The sequence below is a fragment of the Oryx dammah genome, unplaced genomic scaffold, assembly GCF_014754425.2.
Source record: "Oryx dammah isolate SB20612 unplaced genomic scaffold, SCBI_Odam_1.1 HiC_scaffold_5, whole genome shotgun sequence".
NCBI classification, from domain to species: Eukaryota; Metazoa; Chordata; class Mammalia; order Artiodactyla; family Bovidae; genus Oryx; species Oryx dammah.
In genome coordinates, this window is record NW_024070189.1 from 52,422,361 (window position 1) to 52,437,799 (window position 15,439).

At 40.8% G+C, this 15,439-nt stretch overlaps 1 protein-coding gene across 15 annotated transcripts in view; it reads right to left on the minus strand.

Annotated features, from left to right (window-relative positions):
* The window catches only part of TCERG1 (transcription elongation regulator 1), a 52,740-nt gene extending 41,566 nt beyond the window's left edge, over positions 1-11,174 (minus strand). For 6 of the 15 annotated variants that reach the window (XR_005721010.1, XM_040239778.1, XM_040239777.1 and 3 more), the window contains exons 1-5: positions 11,074-11,164; positions 4,774-4,999; positions 2,547-2,699; positions 1,246-1,573; positions 826-945 (exon numbers count right to left, since the gene is read on the minus strand). Coding sequence is in view for 14 of the 15 variants with exons in the window: in XM_040239778.1 (XP_040095712.1) it covers positions 826-945; positions 1,246-1,573; positions 2,547-2,699; positions 4,774-4,999; positions 11,074-11,132 (886 nt within the window). In the remaining variant the exon portion in view is untranslated. Of the gene's footprint in view, positions 1-825; positions 946-1,245; positions 1,574-2,546; positions 2,700-4,773; positions 5,000-11,073 lie in introns of all 15 variants that reach the window. The other 9 variants (XM_040239783.1, XM_040239780.1, XM_040239776.1 and 6 more) reach the window with 5 other exon arrangements.
* Between the last annotated feature and the right edge of the window lie 4,265 nt (positions 11,175-15,439).

A 15,439-nucleotide genomic window follows, 5' to 3' on the forward strand; every position in this document is an offset into this window, starting at 1 on the left:
TTCTTATAAGGTAATATACACTAACAATTCCCTAGTCCCCAAAGCTACTGGTGGAAGGAGAAGAGTTTCTTTTTTCCCCCCTTATTCTCACCTATTATCCAGGTAGGAAAAGACTCTAAGGATTATAATTGCCTTATAAGGATAACTATGTATCTTCATATCATATTAAATAATCAAATCAACAAAATTATTTAAATATTTGGGTGCTCAATCTGAACCTGCAGAATAAGTACAGCATTTATATATATAAAAAAAATAAACCCAGAAACAGTATCATAACTATTAATGACAGTCTTTTAAGCAAATTAACATTCTTCTCTCCTCACCCCTGAAATCTATTCATCACTGCTAATCTTTAGAGAAAAGACGTACCTTTGGGCTTCTGTGATTTCATACCTGAAAGTTCTCTTACCTTTTGGGCTGCTTCTAACTCAAGTTCTCATTACATCTGCCTGCACATCATTCCAAGGCTTATCTACCTTTAAACAAGATTACTGCAAGTTTTCCTAAGTTTCCCCAATTTCAACACTAACCAAAAAATGAGCACAAGAAAAAATCTTCCAGTATACTGAATTTATACAAACCACCTAGCGCCTGCCTGCCTCACTCATCTGCCTGGTTCTTAAAACTCTCCAAAACCTGGTCTCTTATTCAATGTATTAACTAATAAAAATCCTCCCACCTAACAATCTTACAAACTATATTTACCGTCATTTCCTAACCTATGTTTCCCCCATCTGAAACACCTCTCTGAAATTTTGAACCTATTCAAATCCTATTACACACCCTTTATGATCCATCTCAATACCCATGTAGTCCACTCACTTGTCTCTCCGTTTTCTTGAATTCTTATATCTTCTAGCTTCGCTGTATAACTCTGCACACTATTTTCTAATTGTTTCACATGCATTTTTCTTGCCTCCTCAATTAGAAAAACTGGAAACTCTGCAAGATAGGGGCCAAGACTCACACTTATTTTGCAAATCCACAGCACCCAACATTACTGTTGGCCAAGTTGAACAGCTAACTCTGCACTTTTCCAGTTTAGCTTCATGAATTTCAATTGAACAAATAATTTCTTTTACTAATATAAATTTCTGTTCTTTTTAGCCAAAAGTCTTAATGTCAAAAATGTATTTTAAATAATACCAAGGATAATACTTAAACTAGGACCATAAAGGAATGCATTCCTACTTGTCCATTTCTCTAGTCCCTAAATGAAAACACACGCTGACTAATACTCACTTGATACCGTCTGCGAAACTGAAGAGGCAGTTGTGGTGGTGGAAGTGGTAGAGGACGGGGTTGATGATGATGTTGAAGTAGATACTGCAGGTGCTGGGCTACTGGTCGTAGGGGTGGGAGCACCGACGGCTTGCGCTTGCACTTGCACTTGCGCCTGGGCCTGGGCCTGGGCCTGTGCTTGAGCTTGTGCTTGTGCCTGGGCCTGTGCTTGGGCCTGAACCTGTGCCTGGGCTGCAAGCATAGGCGTCAGTTCTGACTGCTGAATAACCTTAACTCCATCTGGCTTGGTCCATGCAGATTCACGTGTCCGAGCATTATAATAATAAACCTGCAGAGGAAGCAAAATCGTCAGTTTCAAAGAACCTGTCAACTATCATTTATAAATAATATAATTATATTTTGTCTTAAATAGTATTTTTTTAAAAACCTAGAAAAGAGAAAGTACATCAAAATTGGCTGTTCATATGAAATTATTGGTATTTTTTCACTGTTTCCTTTTCCCTAAATTTTCTATAAAGAGCATATTGTATTTTTAACACATCAAAAAAGGAGAACCAAGGCTATGTTTTGTGCACAGTTAACACAGCAGATCTAAGACCACTATCCCTAGAAAGCCATTGTCCACCATTCCCTAACTGATAAGAATGGCTCAACTATTTACGCAAACAATGCAGTTTATGCTCTATACCTGCCTTCCTTCTGGAAGTCTGGAATTTGCTAAGTGCAAGACAAATGGTACCAGATATGGGACCAGTCCCCAATGAAAACCTTGATTCCTCAGCTCAGGACAGCGTCCCTGGCAGACAACACTTTATCAGTGTTTTCACAATTCCATGGCACAGGAATTAAACACACTGTTATGAGACTCCAACTGAAAGGACTCCTGAAAGCTTGTGCTTGGTTTCCTTCAGATTATACCCCATGCACCTTTTTTTTCTTTGCTGGTTTTGCTTTGTATCCTTTTTCTATAATTAGTCATAGCTGCAAATACAACCACCTGCTGAGTACTGTGAGTTCTCCCAGTAATCACTAAACCTGAGAGCTGTTAGGGGACCTAAGGTGTGTATTTAAAAACACAGGTTTCAGAATCACAGGCAAACCTATGAAGGTGCTCCAGGCCACCTCATGTCTGTGCAAAAGTCCCATCAAGTGAATCTTTCCTGGAGTCCTGCCCTACCCTGGCTTACTTGAGTTTCATTCTTAACTGGCAAGGATAGTTACTGATCTCAATCTGCCAAACTCCCAGGTTTTACTCTTCTGTCACCAAGAAGATAACAACCTAACTACATTTCATAATTTACCTTCCCATCTGGAGTTTTATTTTCAACCCATATCTCCTCAGTAGGAGGCAGTGCTGGAGTTCCAGGAGCAGTCACAGGAGGCATTCCTGGTGGAAACATCATACCAGGAGGAGGAGGCATGGTTCCCATGGGTGGAGGCATGAAAGGTGGTCTCTGTTAATTCACAAGAAGTAATGTCACTTGTGTTTGTCTTTTTTCCTTCAAATTATTACTAAATTCTACCCAAAAGGTAAGGCACTATAAGAGGTATTAGCTTTATAGTCAATTCAAATACAATTACCTAAGTTGTTGTGTAAGCAAAGTTTTTCTGTAATAAAAATGATTACTAAACAGACTAGAAGAAAGTATGTCAAGCTACTAATAACAATCATCTCTGGGTTGTAGAATTATAGGTAAGTTTTGGTTTACTATTTATACCTTAACTGCTAGTTCATATATTGGGCACTAGATTACTTTCAGAAGAAAAACTCTGATTCTCGTAACACCAGCCACCTAATGCCTTGACAGCTCACCTACAACAGGAACCAAAAAACTATAAGAGAAATGTTATTTTACAAATAACAAGTAATAACTTAAAAAGAAAAATCAGATATACCTAGCCTTTTATTCTCTTTTCCTATAAGAAAAAATTATTAGCTAGGAAAACATTTATTTCCTAGTTTTCAAATAATAATAATGTAGCTCACCAAAGATGCTAACATTAGTAAGTTTAAAAGATACAGTAAAATAATTATTCACTTTACTTTTGGGAAAAGAATTTAAATGGTATATATTACAATTAGAAAAATAAATCTCCTGAAACCACCACTGATTCAACACTAGCCCTCATAATTCCTTCAATGATTGCTGACTCAACCCAAGATCCTGAATCAAAGAATTTAACTGTAACTGCTATATCTTACTCACTAAAGTAGAAAAAAGGTCTGCAATTCTGAAAACAGATTTTGAACAGGGATTAAAAGATTTCCTCTATAATCTACAAGTAACATTAGAACTTAATTATCCAAAGCATCTTAATCTGGATAATGGAATCGGCACTACGCCAATAATGTGAAAGTTATCTGAAAATCATTTGGATTTAATGTAAAATCACACAATGGTCCATCAAGACCAAAAAAAGCATATTAGGAAGCATCCCATTACAACATCTGATATATTTCCATTAGAGGGTTACATTAACCCATTACATTTTATAATATTCTACAAGGAGGTTTAACTCTTAAAGGCATAAAGTAGAGTAAATTCACATATAACAAGTTATACCACAGTCAACAAGTCAGAAAGTTACTTCATATTCTAATTCTAAAGAAAATATAAAACCATTTAACTGTTTAAGAGGGCTGGGAGGAAAGGAGGGACAGGCTGTTATTCTAGGAAGGTAACAAAATAAGCAAAGTACTAAAATCTGGTGTTTCTGCCATAAATACACTTCTATCAGAGCCAACGTCACTTAAATAGTACCTCATTATCTGTATTTTTAGTAAATTCATTCTTGATTATCTAAACTAACAGAAGGCATATGATACTACTGTATTTGGTTTCAGAACTGTACAGGTTAAATAAACAGAAAACTCAAACAGTCAAAAAGAATATAATCTCAAAAGTAGGTATTTGAGAGTTGATACCTTCATAACTTCACTAAAGAAGGATATATGCTTCAGGTTAAAGCACTAGGAAAATTTCCATTTAAGGAAATTTCACAAAAATTCTATTTCTAAAACTGTGAGACACTCATATTTTTTCCTGGGAAAGGAAAAAAATTCAAATACTGTGCTTACAAAATGTGCTGATTGTCACATTCTAGATTCTATACTAGGGATCATTCGTGGAAAGAATTCTTCAGGAATATATAGACATATATAGATATATTTAAACTCATTAGTAATATATATCATTGAAAACAAACTTCCCTCTCTTTACACATAAGCTTTCAAATATCATTTCCCATAAAGAAGATTATTAAAGACAATGGTCAGAGATGAAAGCAAGTTAGAACTACCTTATTCAATCCTAATATACATATTTTTTCATCACCATATAAATTTCCATTCTGAATTTCCATACGAATTATCATTATCAGTGCTTTTGAAGCAACACATTAGTATAAAGATGTTCTCTTTAGTTCTCATTCTCCTATAAACCCAAGAATACAAGGTTTAAAACCAAAACTCATACATACTATTGACACTAACCTCAACAAAGAAATAGCTATCTCTACATTCTTTACCTGAAGGTGTGGAGGGCCCATAGGTGGAGGAATCCCTCCTGGAGGAGGCATTGGTGGCATATTAGGATCAAAAGGGGGACGTCCAAATGGGGGCCGAGGTGGTGGAGGAGGGCCTCGCATCATACCAAAAGGTGGAGGAGGTCGCATCAGAGGTGGTGGGCCTCGCATCACTGCATTTGGTGGGGGAGCTGGGCCTCGGAATCTCAAGGCCTGCTGTTGAGCCATCCTGTATGGGAAACCAAAGAATAAAATTTTCTTTCTCAAAGTAAGAAAAATACAGCTACTAAACTCTGATTACATCAAATTTTTAAAGCCCTTAAGAGCAAGCAGAGTTGGAAAGTCATCATTTTGTATCACTGTAGCAGAGTGCATCAGTAAGAATGATCAATGGACACCAAATCTAGGAGGAAATGAGGGGGTTATTTGCACAGTCTTAATGTATCTTCCCACATGTTTCTTACAATAGAAATAAGGATAAACAAAACACTATGGAATAGAGAAACTGACCTAATACAACTGAGAGGGACACAATACCACCTATTCCAAGCAAAATGTTTAACCTCAACATAATAATAATGAGTTATTTGACAAACACAAAATAATGTTCTAACCAAGGGGGGAGCAGGAGTATATTCTTCAGAAATGCTGTTATAAGAAGAAGAAAAAAGGAAGGTTGTAGAAATGTTCTAGATTAAAGGAAGCCAAAGAGACATGACAATACAATTCCAACTCTAGACAGGATACTAAACTAGAGGGAAGAAATACAATAAAGAACATACTGCATTAACAGACAACACTGGAATAAAGACAAAAGATTACTTTTTATCAGTGCAAATTTACAAAGTAGGTAACCGTGCTGTCTGTCAGAGAAGATCACTATTCTCAGAAAACAAGCACTCGAGTATTTAGAGGTAAAGGGCCATGCTGTGTGTGGCCCTTTACCACAAATGGTTCAGAGTAACAGAGATCATGTATGTGACCAAGCAACGAAGCAGAATAGGTAAAATATTAACATTAAGCATACTATTTTTGTTTTTGCGACTTTTTGGAATCTTGAAACTACTTCTAAACACAATGTTTTTATAGCAGGGGAGGCTAACAGCTTAAGACATAATTAGCATTCTCATATAGAAGGAAATGCCCTTCTGTACACTGCACCCCACCCCAGTCCTCAATCTCTAGCTAAACACCTTTATTTTCTCCATGGCATTCAAGCAGATAAGCAATATCACATTAGATGGTTTTCTTTATCTCCTAAGTGCTTTTCTTTTTTTAATAATGTTTTAATTCTTACAAGTGCTTACTGGGCTTCCCAGGTGGTTCTAGTGGTAAAGAACCGGCTTGCCAATGCAGGAGACATAAAAGATTTGGGTCAGGAAGATCTCCTGCTGGAGGATGTGGGAACCCACTCCAGTATCCTTGCCTGGAGAATCCCATGGACAGAGGAGCCTGACCTGCTACAGTCCACAGGGTCACAAAGACTTGGACACAACTGAAGCAACTTAGCATTCACACAATCAACGATAACTCTGAAATAGATTTTATCAACCTCACTTTACAGATTAAGGCACACAAAAGTAAAACAACTTGTCCAAGGCCACACAGCTAGTTCAGTGGTTAAGACAGTATTCAAACACCGACAAAAGGCTCTTACAAACTACACCATGCTGTCTATGTAAGCCCCTTTAGAGCAAGAATTGTCTGTCCTGTTCACCTTTATATCCCCAGCACATAGTTATTTATGCCTGCCGATAGTAGGGCTCAAAAAAAGCTTCCTTAGTGGCTCTGAGGGTAAAGCCTCTGCCTGCAACACAGGTAGACCTGGGTTCGATCCCTGGGTCAGAAAGATCCTCTGGAGAAGGAAATGGCAACCCACTCCAGTACCTTTGCCCGGAAAATCCCATGGACGGAGGAGGCCCGGTAGGCTACAGTCCAAGGGGTCGCACAGTCGGACACAACTGAAGCGACTTAGCAGCAGCATAGTAGGGCTCAGTAAGTATTTGCTGAATGCACCAATGAGTATGTAGGTGATACTGTACCTTATAAATAGGGTATGTAGAATCTTATAAAAATCTTTACTATAATATACCATTGTGAATTTATTGAGCACCTATCACAGTCTACCTAGTAGCTACAATAATTTTCTCCATTATAAACATGAAATTTACATTCCAGTGCTCAGGAGATTAACCATTATATCCTCATGTGCATCTGATAATAATCATTCTGACACTCTGGCCTCACCAGATTCTTCCAACTTTCCTACATTTTTCAACCCTGTACTTAAGACTACCCTTTCAACTTTCTCTAAGTCTTCCACATTGTAGTTCAATTCTGACATTAAAAAAAATCCTAATAAAAGAACCAATTTGCCTTCTAGGAGAGCACTAGGATTGTAAACACATCCAGAACTACTATACCAAACACATTTCACCAAATCTGCAAATCACCCTACACTCAATGGTAGAAGTATGAGTTAAAAGCAATTACTGCAGAAACAATAATCAGCCTTTTTCAAATTATACGCACTCCCAAAAGGCTGATGGTCACTGTTACTGAAGCAATGTCTTAACCTTTGGGACAGGAAAAATCTTCATCAAGGAAAGATATTCCATCTCAGCCTTCAGCTATACATTATTTCTTTCTTTTAAATGTCACACTTTCTAGCTGTAACTTAAAGTTAAGTATTTTAGGCTCTAAAACCATGGCAAGTCAAATCAGGGCTCTGCCTTCTGTTTCAGGCTTCTTACATATTTTCTGAGCCTGAATATACTCAGATGTAAGTGAGGGGCACTGGGGACAGAAATGAAACCTCTCTCTCTGTTCAATAAGATAATCGCCGTGAAACATTTAGGATGGTACCTGGGACACAGCGAACTATTTTAACCATCATTACTTTCATTCTCCCACAAAACCTAGCATAGTACTCTACCTGAAAAGCTAGATGCTTTCAAATGTCTGCAGTGAAAATGGTAGCAAAATTCACATAATTTCCTCTATTGACAGCCTCAAGTTGCCATTTTCTTATGTCAGATATGTATAGCACATGTGCTGAGCTTTTTATATGCACTTTATCACAACAACCTTACCTGCAGTGAAGGGTTAAAGAAGCTAATGAAGTACTTGGAACACTGCTCAGCACATCTTTATTAGTTACTATTGCTGTTACTACAACATCAGTATAGTAATAGTAGTAATCAAAACCCATAATTTAGTGACTACTAAAATTACCTTGTTAAACAGTATTAATATTAGTAGCAGTGTTAATATTGTTATAATCATTATTAGCAGGCTCTATGTAACCTGGCCCTTGCTGATCTCTCTACAGACTCTAATCCTTTTGATCAACTACTTCATTACCCTAAAGCCTCTGCACTTGTTTCCTCTGCCTGGCATGCTCTTCCCCAGAGCTTTATGTAACAGACTCTCTCATTCTTCAGTTTAAGCTCAAAGTTCTTTCCCACCTTAGTCTCTCCCACCACCTTTCTATCTCATTACCCAATCTGAGTTTACAACTATGAGGTAAATGCTATGAAAAAAATCTCACACTTATTTAGTTTTATATTACCTATACTCACTAGCATTTTCTCCTTAGTATACTGATGCCACCCAGAGCCCAGAAGCCAGGTGTTCAATTACTGTTTTAATAATGAGAGTGAACCCTAGGTATTTCTTCTATATCAAGCACATTTATAGGGACATTATGTACTAAGCACTAAGTACATGTACTTAGTACACGTACTAAGTCTTTCAATCATCACAAAAACTCAATGAGATAAGTTTGGCACCGGTTTTACAGAGGAAACTATAGCACAGAAAAAGAACTTGTTTCATGTTAGTGCTAACACCAGTGTATTCTTATTCCCAGTGTACAGTTCCCAGTGTACAGGAAATTCAGACAAGCACCTTGTCATAAGTCATAAAGCATTAATAAGTAAATAAAGGCCCTGGGTAAAGTTTATCTGTACCAACATGACTCTAAAAGTTATCTTAATGATTCTTACTCATAAAGGAAAATAGAAAGGTATTTGGATCTCCAAATAAATCTTATTGTGGATTATTCGCATTCCTACCACTCTGGATCTTTATGAAAATAGAAGCGTACATGCATGAACAGAAATGCAGAAAATTTTTTTTACAAGAACAAATTATTTCCCTAGAAGTACTATATCTAGATATGTAATCTTCCCAATGGTGAGGACTGCAAATACTTTAGCACAACAGAGCAAAAATTTTTAAATGCTGATATATGGGAGGCAAATTATAAAGTAGACTAAGTGAGGAGACCTTGGTTTTAATCCGGACCCAGTGACCTTGTGTAAGTCTCTTCACACTTGTAGGCTGATTTCCTCATCTGATGTGGTTAGTTTGAAATTTAGATCAATCTTAATTAGCATGGAAGCTCCCGGAGGAGAAAGGATTTTAGTCTGGTTCAAGACTACTGCCAGCACCTAGGTGAGTGACTCTTATATAGCACACAATAAATATGAGTCCAATAAATGGACCATCTCTAAATCTCCTATAACAATTTATTTACAATATATATACCTGAAAACCTGATTTGCGAGGCACTATGACGATGACAACACCATGACGTATATTCAGAATACAAATACAAAAAATTAAGCCCCAATTTCTGTCATCAGAGGCCACAAAAAACTAATTTCTCTTAAACCATGAGAAATGCTAAAAGAAAAGTCTGTACCACATGCTGTGGAAGGAATTTCCAACCCCAGGAGTTAAGGTATGAAACATTTCCAAGAGAACACCTAATTTAAAGCACTATTCAAATCAGTTTTGCAGCAGTGTCTACACTAGTAATAAAATCTAAAAGGCTACTCACTGTAAAACTGACATAGGATACTCTCTTAAATGCAAAGTAATGTTTCCAAATCAATCCATAAGGCTAGCGTAAGTACCTCTTGAGATCAGAATCAGGTATAACCCTTTCATCACTAATACTAAACGACCCTAGCAATGCACTCGGATCACTCAGTATTGCAGTGTACACGCGGGGTTTAAAAGATTTGAGATCCATCCCTAAAGTAAGACTTTATTCCTGCCAAACTAAAAATTTTTGTGACAACTCATCATCTCAAAGACATGATTTCACCCCCCGCTGAAAACTTTAGTAATAATACCCAGTTTCCTTATACAATTTTATCTGGAGCTCTAGACAATGCTAGAGTCTTCATAACTTATTCTACTCATTCTCAAAGGATGTCAACGGGCACTATTCAGAATGGGGACTAAACATCTGAAATGCCATTTTTTTCCATCCAAGAAAAAGAGACAGTATCAAATAGACGTAAAGCTCTGTACCTTGTTTTCCTTAAAAACCACTGACTAAAGATTTTTCTCTCCAAGACAATTAAAAATTCCAGAGGCAGCCCAGAAACCAGGGCGAGAAAGGTCACTGCTGCCGTCCTTAGGGAGACAGCGTGGGCAGACGACTAGAAGGGAGGAGGACAGAAAAGTGCAGGCTCCCAAGCCTGGCTGCCTGCGTTCAAGCCACTTCCTGAAGCCAAGATTCTACCAAAGACACCTGGCTCTACGTCAGTTTCCTCACCTGAAGGATAGGCAAGTCACTTAACTGACGGTGGCTCTTGCTCCGGGGCCTGCAAAACGAGAAGAGCAACTACTCCAAAAGGTGGGTGTGAGGATCACAAGAGAAAACACTAAGAAAAGGGCTCTCTGGCTCTCGGAAGCACGAAACAAATGACTGCCGCTATTGTTACTCCTCATAAACTCGGGATAAGGGATCAAACGATAAGAGAAAGGGAGGCCGCGTGAAGTTAAAGGAAAGCAAGCGACGTGGGCAAAAAGGAACCAGGCGGACGCGGGGACACCAAAAGGCGGCGGAGGACGTGAAGAAGGCCGAGCCAGGACGCCGAGGAGTTGCCCCGCAGCATGGAGGGCTTCAGGGAGGAAAACCGGGCCCGCGGCGGCGCCGAGCCGGGAGTCAGGCTGAGGGCCGCCCAAGCGGAGGCGGACTGCGTCTGAGGCGGGGCCCCAAAGCGGGAACCCCGGGCCCAGCCTGTGGGCCGCAAACTGCGAGGGGCGCCTGGGCCCCACGAAAACGGAAATGAGCGCCCCGAGAACCCACAGGAGGCCGCGGCCGAGCCCCGGCCCGGCTCCCTCATTCAACCCGCCTTCCCTTCCCCCTTCTCCAACCCCATGCGGTCCCGGCTCTTAGCCGCCGCGCCTCCTCAGCCCACCCTCCACCTCGGTTCTCCGCGCGGCAGGCTTAGCCCCTGGGACGCCGGAGCGCCAAGATATAAGGTGGAGCAGGGCCCTTACCTGAGCTCCCCGGGGTTGAATCGCTCACCGTCTCCCCCGTCCCCACCACGCTCCGCCATTACAGAGGGCCGCTTTCATCCACCCGCCGACTGGGCGTCCCCTATTGGCCGGGTGGATCGTCAATCCCGCGAGAGAGAGGCGGAGATAGCAGAGATCTGTGAGGTGATTGGTCAAACTCTCCATCAATCCCCAAGGTGAGGGTGGTGTCTGCCTTATTATTGGTGAAAGGGCCCGCCGACTTTAAAAGCGGTATGGAGACAGTCAGTTGATTGGTTGCTCAGAGGCTTTATGGGAAAACGAGACTTTAGTAACGAGGAGCCGCCGGCGCCCTCTCGAGGTTAGCGTAACCAGGTCCTCCCACGTACGGCTAGGCCTGAGGTAGCCACGTGTCTGTCGGCTTCCAGGAAAGCCAATTGTGGGGCCATATTGTCCTCGGGCTGCCGTCTGTGGGGTCGCACAGAGTCTGACACGACTGAAGCGACTTAGCAGTAGCAGCGGCGTTGTCCTCGTACCGGTCATATTGGCTCGGGCCTTGACCATTTCTATTGAGTGAGCCAATCAAAAATCGCCTGGGTCTCCGGTAAACCAATCACAGGGTTGTTGTAGAAACGAGCTGTTTCCCAGATTTTTAGAATCTAGAGTCCTAAGGGGCCACCACTCGGAGAAGGCGATGGCACCCCACTCCCGTATTCTTGCCTGGAAAATCCCATGGACGGAGGAGCCTGGTGGGCTGCGGTTCATGGGGTCGCGAAGAGTCAGACACGACTGAGCGACTTCCCTTTCACTTTTCACTTTCACACATTGGAGAAGGAAATGGCAACCCACTCCAGTGTTCTTGCCTGGAGAATCCCAGGGACAGGGAAGCCTGGTGGTCTATGGGGTCGCACAGAGTCGGACACGACTGAAGCGACTTAGCAGCAGCAAGGGGCCACCAGTTTGCTGCTACTGCTAAGTCGCTTCAGTCGTGTCCGACTCTGCGCGACCCCATGGACTGCAGCCCACCAGGCTCCCCCGTGTTATTAAATGATATATTACTAACCACAAGAATACCTGTTAAATTGTATTCAATAATTAGTTGCAGGCTGATGAGTGTTACAAATTGCTCTATTAAGTTGGGGGAAGGAAACGTCTTGGCAATTTATAATTTAAACCATATGTCCTTCAATTTTAAAGTATACTTGTGTAAAATTAGCATACCCTAATACTTCCCTGGTAGCTCAGACGGTAGAGCGTCTGTCTGCAATGCAGGAGACCCAAGTTCGATCCCTGGGTTGGGAAGATCCCCTAGAGAAGGAAATGGTAGCCCACTCCAGTATTCGTGCCTGGAAAATCCCATGGACGGCAGAGCCTGGTAGGCTACTATCCATGGGGTCGCAAAGAGTTGGACACGACTGAGCGACTTCACTTTCACTTTCAATACCCAGGAGGAATTCTGAATATTTATTAAACTTTTTATTAAAAACAAAAACCTTTTGGATACTGGAGTTTCAAAGGCACGATAAAGAGGAATTCCACCATTAAGGAGCCCAAAATATTAAGCTAATGATAGAGATTTTTTTACTCAGACCTAGGGGCTTGCCTGGAAAATCCCATGGATGGAGGAGCCTGGTGGGCTACAGTCCACGGGGTGGCTAAGAGTCAGACAGGACTAAGCGACTTAACTTTCACTTTTCCCTTTCATGCATTGGAGAAGGAAATGGCAACCCACTCCAGTGTTCTTGCCTGGAAAATCCCAGGGATGGGGGAGCCTGGTGGGCTGCCGTCTATGGGGTCGCACAGAGTTGGACACGACTGAAGTGACTTAGAAGCAGCAGCAGCAGGGGCTTTCCAGGTGGCACAGTGGTAAAGAATCTGTCTGCCAATGCAGGAGATCAAGAGACACGGGTTCAATCCTTGAGTCAGGAAGATACCTTGGAGTAGGAAATGGAACCCACTCCAGTATTCTTGCCTGGAAAACTCCATGGACAGAGGAGCCTGGAGAGCTACAGTCCATGGGGTGGCAAAAGAGTGAGACAGGACTGAGCGACCAAACAACAACAAACCGCCTATACCAATCACTGTCCTAATTACTTTCCAGGTATTATCTGTTTTAGGCCTCCTAAAAAGGCTTTTTAGGCTTTGAGTATTATGAACAGCCACAGTTTATAGATGAGACTGAGACACAGAGAAGTTAAGTGACTTGTTGGGGTTTCAGTTCAGTTCAGTTCAGTCGCTCAGTTGTGTCCGACTCTTTGCGACCCCATGAATCACAGCACGCCAGGCCTCCCTGTCCATCACCAACTCCTGGAGTTCACTCAGATTCACGTTCATTGAGTCAGTGATGCCATCCAGCCATCTCATCCTCATCCCCTTCTCTTCCTGCCCCCAATCCCTCCCAGCATCACAGTCTTTTCCAATGAGTCAACTCTTAGCATGAGGTGGCCAAAGTACTGGACTTTCAGCTTCAGCAGCATTCCCTGCAAAGAAATCCCAGGTTTACACAGCTAATAAATGGCAGAACCTAGCCTTAAACCTGAGATAGTACGGCAGCAAAGCCTCACTGCTAAACACTGTGATCCAAGAAAAACTGAAAACATATATGTACACAAAAACTTGTACACAAATATTCATAGCAGCATAATTCATAATAGCCAATATGTCTGAACAACTGATAAATTGATTTAAAGACATGGTATAGCTATACAATAGACAGACATGGTATATCTATACTTGGAGAAGGAAATGGCAACCCACTGCAGTACTCTTGCCTGGAAAATTTCATGGAATGAGGAGCCTGGTAGGCTACAGTCCGTTGGATTGCAAAGAGTTGGACACGACTGAGTGACTTCACTTTCTTTCATATCTATACAAAGGAATATTATTAAGTCATGAAAAGAATTAAGTACCAATACATGCTACAACATGGATGAACCCTGAAAACTTTATGCTAGGTGAAAGAAGCCAGACACCAAAGGCTACATAGTATATGATTCCATTTAATGAAAATATCCAGAATAGGCAAATCCATAGAGACAGAAAGTAGGTTTTCAGGAGGCAGGAGTGACTGCTAATGGGTACAGGATTTCTTTTTGGATGATGAAAATGTTCTGAAATTACATAGTGGTGATGATTGTACAATTTGGTGAACATACTAAAACCTATTGAATTGTGTACTTTAAAGGATGAATTTTATTGTATGTGAATTATAGTATTTCAATAAATACCATGCTATACTGAATCTCAGTTAAATATTCAAAATTAACTAAGTATGATAAAATGTGATAAGACCCAAACATAATTCTGATCATAAAATTTGGAGAAGGAAAGTATGGTTAAAGTTTCATTAAATATGTAACGTTTAAACAAAATGGAGCTTGAATGAGAGTGAATGGTTAGATCCCCCTTTTCAACATCAGCAAACTCCAAATCCTGGCAAACTACTCTGAAAATAATACTTGTACAGATGACCCATGACAGACTAATCCCCACTGCTGGGGGGGGGGGCAGGGGGACAAGCCTCAAAATAGATACCTCATAGAAAGATAGTCACTGGCATTAATAAAAGATGAAAACAAACTGTCAATTTGAATGAATGGAAGAAACTCCTTGGGGAGGGGGCAGATTGACAGCAACTGAATTATAGATCCTAAAACTTAGTATATCAAAGTGAAGTAACAGACAGTGTTGGCTTAAGACTAATTAATATCATCAGGGCTCTAAGTCCTGGCTATGACATCACTCTTCAGAATTGACTCTTGAGAAGTGGTTCCAATGCTAAAGCAGGTTCTTCTTTTTAATAATTACCATTTTGAACACCTATTTTATACCCATGGTAGATATATACTTTTCATAAACTGTTTTTAATCTCTTCAACAACCCTTTAAGGTAAATGTATTGTCCCGTTTTACACAGGGGGCCCTGAGGCTCAGGAGTGAAGACTCACCCAAGAGTGTAGAATCTGATTCCAAGTTCTCTCATCTGGATGGTGCCATGCGTCACTTTCTCATGGGTGGTTCAACTGAAGACATGCAACATGAGTCTCTTCAGGGGGCTGGTGACAATGTGGCAGTGTGCTTCTCCTATTCAATAAAGAGAGAGAAAGGGAGACAGAGACAAAGAGAGAATGCCCAAGATGGAAGCCACAGACTTTCCGTAACCTAGTATTGGCAGTGAAATTCCATCACTTCTGCCTATATTCTGTTCATTAGAAGCAAGCCAATAAGTCCAGTCCACACTCGAGGAATAGCTTGCACAAGAGCTAAATACCAGAGGTGGTACCACTGGGGACCATCTTACCTACCACACGTTCTTTTAGGTCTCAACTTACACAATTACTTCCTCCAGGAAGCATTCTTCAAATAGAAAATCTGACCTCTAGCCACCCTCA